General features: G+C 40.4%; 1 protein-coding gene across 6 annotated transcripts in view; it reads left to right on the top strand.

Annotated features, from left to right (window-relative positions):
- Positions 1-392: 392 nt before the first annotated feature.
- Positions 393-6,000, top strand: part of cltcl1 (clathrin, heavy chain-like 1) — a 55,275-nt gene continuing 49,667 nt past the window's right edge. For 5 of the 6 annotated variants that reach the window (XM_048996403.1, XM_048996394.1, XM_048996370.1 and 2 more), the window contains exon 1: positions 393-668. In XM_048996403.1, coding sequence (XP_048852360.1) covers positions 627-668 — 42 coding nt within the window. In that variant the 5' untranslated portion in view covers positions 393-626. The remainder of the gene's footprint in view (positions 669-6,000) is intronic. The other variant, XM_048996378.1, reaches the window with a different exon arrangement.

Below are 6,000 nucleotides of genomic sequence, written 5' to 3'. Positions count from 1 at the left end.
CCAGTGAATGGGCTGTCACATAGACAATAGAGGAAGACATCCACATCGGCTAGGCTGTACGATCAATGTCTGATACGCTGATATTCGCCCAGCTGCATTCCCTATATCCCCTGCACTGAGTATGCAGAAATCGGAAGAAAGGTTGGGGGGCTTGTCACGTGCCTTGATTCCGACGTTGAAAAGGAAGGGGGAAGGGGCTGCGGAAGGGTACAGCTGGGCATCCGAAATAAGAATTCTTAAATATTCATCGAAAACCACGGGGCTCGGCCGATACAGCAGATGGTGAAAAGCGCAATGTGGCATCACAAAGACAAACGCAACGCTGCGGCGTGACGTCAAATCCAGGTCGATGATTGTCAGCCTCAGCATCTTGCGCGGCGCACTAGTTCGCTCAGCGGAAGCATAGAGCGCTGTGCACGGTTGCACTGAGTGTGGGACTGAATGAGACTAGTGAATCAGATTGATACCAACGCAAGCTGGACGGCGTTATAAAACCCGTTTAATATTTTGCTTGTAGTTTTTTTTTTTTAATAAATACTATACGCCTAGGGAATAGCCCGTGTTCCTTGTGTCCCCTTTCCCCCTTTTTCTCCTTTCTTCTTTTTCTTGTAGCAAAAGCTGAAGGAATGGCACAGATACTTCCAATACGGTTTCAGGAACATCTGCAGGTAAGATTGAAGAACAATAACGTGTAACCCCGTTTTGGCCGCGCGCCGTGCCCGTGCCCGTGCCCGTGCCCTGCCCTGCCGCGCCGCGCCGCGCTCCAGCTCCTTTACCGTGGTAAAATTTAATATTTACAGTGTTGCCCGGCGCCTGTTTTAGCCCAGGGCCTAGCTAGCTCCATTTGGGATGATGACTTGTAAAAATTGAACAGTTAGCTGTTATTGTGTGCCGCCAAAAGGGTGAACACGCTCTTTGTATTAAAAAAGTTTTATTTATGGATTTCATACGGGACACTGGTCAAAATTTCAGTATGTGAGGCGTTTTATTCATCATTCCTGATGAATGACACTTTGAAAGGTGGACCAAAAGGCGATTTTACTATCAGCTCACAAATGCTGCTTATTCATTTAAATTCTTTTTTTGTTCTTGGGAAAGCCATCAAGTTGCAGCCGGAATAGACGTGATAGGGTTGAGTGTGAATCATTTTTTCTTTTTAGAAAAGATAAATCAGCTGTATGATGGCAGAAGTACCGCTCACTTGCGTGGCCTCTCTGGTTTATTTGAGTTGCTGGTCTTTTACCCTCCTTTTTTGTGTAAAACCGCTGGCTCAGCAATTTTAAATCATGCAGATTTCTTTTTTAAAGGTTCAAATGACTTTTCTATGTGTTTTATGGTTTTCTTTAAAAAAATATACATGTTAAAAATGTTTGACTTGTGGAACTGTCAAGTATTTTTTTTTCTGGTGCTGGGCTGGTTGTTACCTTATATATCCTATACTTAAAATTTTAATTTTATAATTTTGTATAGCAACATCCAGAATACAGGCAAGTGGGTTGTCATGAATTCAGTAGTAATGTATTAATGGTAAACACATTTCACATTTTAATTTTCCAGTAGATAGTGACTGAAACAAGTCTTGTCCTCTGAAAGTCTGTCGCATCAGATAAAATTCTGAATTGTCCTTGTAGGGATTATAATTATCACTGGTTGAATGTTGTGTCTGTAGCTGTGGTGATCAAATTAAGTGGGATTGCCGTATTGCATTGTGTACTGCAACACTTCAGACTCAGTTTTTTTCTGCTTAGCTGTGTCAGCAGATCTAGTCTCTCTCCCCCCCCCCCCCCATCTCCCTGGATCACAGCATGTCAGAGTGTTGCGTTCAGCTGGAAAGTGCACCTCAGCTGGGCTGTTTCTTAGATTTAACCAATGGTTGCTGTAGTAACAGAGGGGGGCAGAAAATAACTCGAGCATAGTGGGGGTCCACTCTTCCCAAGGCCTTTTAGTACCCAACTAAGCAGCTTGCTTCAGTTTGACTCGGTAATTAAGCAGAATTTGAATAGCTTACTACATTTACCAAGCCTTCCCTCTTTATAGCTAAATATCTTCTACTTAATCAATGGTGACTAGTTATACTAGTTATCATTAATACCTAAAATGGTTATGAAATGGTATACCCATTTCATTTGTTTCTGTGAACTTCTAATGAGTTTCAGGCACAGCTGGTAGGTTGCAGGCAGCTGACAGGTAGCATTTAGCCTAACCTTGTGACAGAGTATGTTATTCCAGTGGAGTAAAAGTTTGTGTTTTGGTTTATGTTGAGGTTAGTTACTAGCAAGCTATTGTAATCTGTGAAATGGTTGGTGTAGCTAATTAGATTGTCTGCTGTTATATGTACATGCACTTATTGCACGATCTGCTGTGGTCATAGAATTTCAGGATTTGGTGCATATGCTGTTTTCCCTCTAGAGTTATGCCCTTAGCTGTTTTATTTCTGTCACCTTTTAATGGCACTGTTGGTGTGAAGCTAAATACTATCGTACCTGTACTGTTTAATTCTCACCTAGCCTCATTTTGTCCATCACTCTTTGGTGGAAGGATTCATTGCCCATTGTTGAATGTCAGTCAAAATGGACATTGTTATATCCTTGCTGGGTAGATACAGCTTCCGGATGGATGATGTCACATGACTTGTCAGTATTCATGATGATATTAAATGAGTGGCTGTTCTCTCTGAATGTTTTTAATCTATAATTTAATGTTTTTCATGCAATTAGCTTATTCTAAGGCTAGATAGCACACCATATACAGAAAGAATGAAATATTGACTGTATTTTCAATCCTTGCAAATGGTAAGCTAGTGATGAATATACTTCTGATGAACATACTTTTAGTTTCCTTTTCTATAACAATATTAAACTGCAGATCTTTTAAAGTACTTTTAAAGCCCTGTCTTAATGTATTTCCATGAGATTTTACATTAGTCCTGTTGTTTGTTTGGAATGAGAAATTAATGAAGGCCCATTGCATTAATATAAAATTCATTTGTTTCTGAAAAGATGAGCATCAGTCTAAAATGAAACTTTGTCTTCAAATGTTTACATGTAAATAATAGTATTGGCATCCATTTTTTAGAGTTTACTAATTCTGTTTATTGGTCTTAAAGTGCAAAGACTGGTGCACCTTTCAATGCAAGCTTTAGATTTTTTTTCTTATTACCAAATCCAAAATGTAAGAATACGATTTATATTGACAATTGGATGGAAGCAAAGAGTTGCTAATTACATGCATGTGTACAAATGCTGATGAGCTTATGTTAAATATGGTGAGATTTTGTGAAGCCCGAACTTTAGTTGGCTATGGAAACACATCTGTGGAATTTGCAGACTAAGGGCTTAGGGACACATTTTGTTTTTCTCCTTTCTTGGCAATGTTTTTAGTCCTCGTTACTACAGAGTGCATTTCGGTCTTCCTATTCATGCAGTGATGGCTAAGTCTCCTTACAACTGCGGTGTCTTGCTTCCTTTTTATGCAATCCCCTTGCATATTTAACTCATCTGATGTTTTTCCCCATTGCTTTTGGTGGTGCCCTGCTTCATGTTTTAGCTGTAGAACATTCATAGTACTGCAGTTAATTGGGTAAAAGGATTGCTTTTGCTAATCTGTGTTACGAGGCAGCTAACATCACCTCATATTGTTTAAGTCTAACATTCACAATTTAGGGTTCGTCAGCATATCTCAGATGGTATCTAACCTGGTGTATCATCTTGTGATGTGAATGTATTAATTTTAAAAGAATACAAATGCAAAAGTGTAGAAAATTAGGCAGTTGTAAGACAGAAGTACTATCCCAGATCCCAGTACTGTTGCCTTTAGGCTAAGGGCATACTTGCATTTGGCCTGGTTGCCTTGTATTATGCCTGTGCATGACTGCCCCCCAAGTCCCACTCCCCTGCTGGCCACATTGCACTTAACGTTCCTGGCCTGGGCACGGTTTTGCCATCATTGTGTGGCATTTTTGTGTTGAAGAAAACATACGAAGGAAAATGCTACCGTACACCAGAATGGAATTCAACATTAATATCCTTGTGTTGTGGCTTATTTGGAGTCACTTTGGGCCTGGTGACACACAGATTTATCAAGTATGCAATGCAACAGTTATTTATTTGTGCCACACCAATACGAAGATAGTCCCACGTTTTACCAGATATCTCAGAGTTGTGCAGACTAGTGTTGATGGGATACTGAAACGGTATTGTGGTACTGTTTTTTTGGTATTACCCGGTATTATTCGGTATTTCTTTAGCACTGGTACTAATTACACTGTTACAGACACCGCCTATGCTATATATTTTGCTAACCAACAAATCAGAACCATGGACTCGGAGCCATGAACTACATCTATGTCAGAATTGCATGCATCATGCTATATAGAACAGTAAATTGTCTCCCTCGCTTCAAGTCAGTTTATTGATTTATGTAAGGGATCTTGTAATATTGCTGGATCTTATAATGTAGTCCATCCATCCATTTTCCAAACCGCTTATTCTACTGGGTCGCGGGGGGTCCGGAGCCTATCTCGGAAGCAATGGGCACGAGGCAGGGAACAACCCAGGATGGGGGGCCAGCCCAATCACAGGGCACACTCACACACACATGCACTCCTACGGGCAATTTAGCAAGTCCATTTAGCCTCAGCATGTCTTTGGACTGTGGGGGGAAACCGGAGTACCCGGAGGAAATCCCACGACGATATGGGGAGAACATGCAAACTCCACACACATGTAACCCAGGCGGAGACTCGAACCCGGGTACCAGAGGTGTGAGGCAACAGTACTAACCACTGCACCACCATCACAATAGCATGTTTATACCTACACGTTATTCGGCTACACTGTGTTTTATGCACTTGGACAGTAAAGCATAATGTGCTGTGTGGAACTTTTTAATGTTTATTGTGCAGATGAAGAAAGCAGAAGAAACTGCTGTAACCTTTATGTGCGCTTATATTAGTGTATATATAAGAGTAATGGTGATGGCTTACGGAAGAAATACATTTTACATTTTTCTTCATTCCTCAGCGTAGCGCACTCTCAAAATCCATATAACGAATCGTATCCATACTGATCCCCCTCTCCCCCGCTAGATACAACCTGTACAGCCTATCTGATCCATTTCTTCCAGGTTCGGGTCAAGTATAGTGTACATGTGTGCATGCGTGTGTCAGTTGCATCATTGATGTAGTGTCTGTGTTCTACACCCAGGTACAGTTAGCAATCACACAACATCTGTACCGAGTCCGACTAATCATGCTCTGGTCCACCTCTCCAAGCGGGCCAGGGAACGGTAAAGCGTACCACACCCAAGCTTGGTATGGAACAATCACACTAGTCATATTAACTGGACTTCAACTGGGGTCAAACGTGCTTGTGCACTGTACGGATCAGCTAGTGTGAGCTCACCCTTAGTGTTTTTCATAAGAAGTTTGGAACTGCAGCTGATTCATTATAATCCCCCCCCAAATCAAAGAATGACCTTTTAGTTTTATTCTGGTGAAGTGTTTTAAATCTGTTATCGATGGGTTTGAAACTTGTTTGCAGAACAGTTTTTTTGTTGATGTGTTGATATCTAATAGTATCCTGCCCCATAATTTGTTTGTTCAGTCTCTGCATTGTTACTGTGCCAGTGCCTATGATTACCCCAATTTATTTATTTTTAACCAACAGAACAGCTTTAGTGGAGACCAAACTCATTGTGCCTGACTTCAAAATATAAAATACAAAAATATAAAATTGTTGTAACTTATTTAAATTTAATTGTTTTAGAAGTGCAGAAGATTAAATTGAACTACAGGAAAGCCTGCAGGAATTATGCTAGGAACAAGGTTTATCTGTAACATGAATTGCAGATAGATAAATCTAATAAACTTACACAAACATAATTCCCTAATTGTGCACATGCCTGTATTAAAGCATTGCACAAGATTAGAGTGGATTTCTAGAAAATTGTGTTGTGTCATTGTGTATGTAAGGGATATTTCATAAAATGTGTGTATCTGAA

This window comes from Brienomyrus brachyistius, chromosome 2, assembly GCF_023856365.1.
Source record: "Brienomyrus brachyistius isolate T26 chromosome 2, BBRACH_0.4, whole genome shotgun sequence".
Lineage (NCBI taxonomy): Eukaryota > Metazoa > Chordata > Actinopteri > Osteoglossiformes > Mormyridae > Brienomyrus > Brienomyrus brachyistius.
This window is presented reverse-complemented; position numbering and strand designations above follow the sequence as displayed.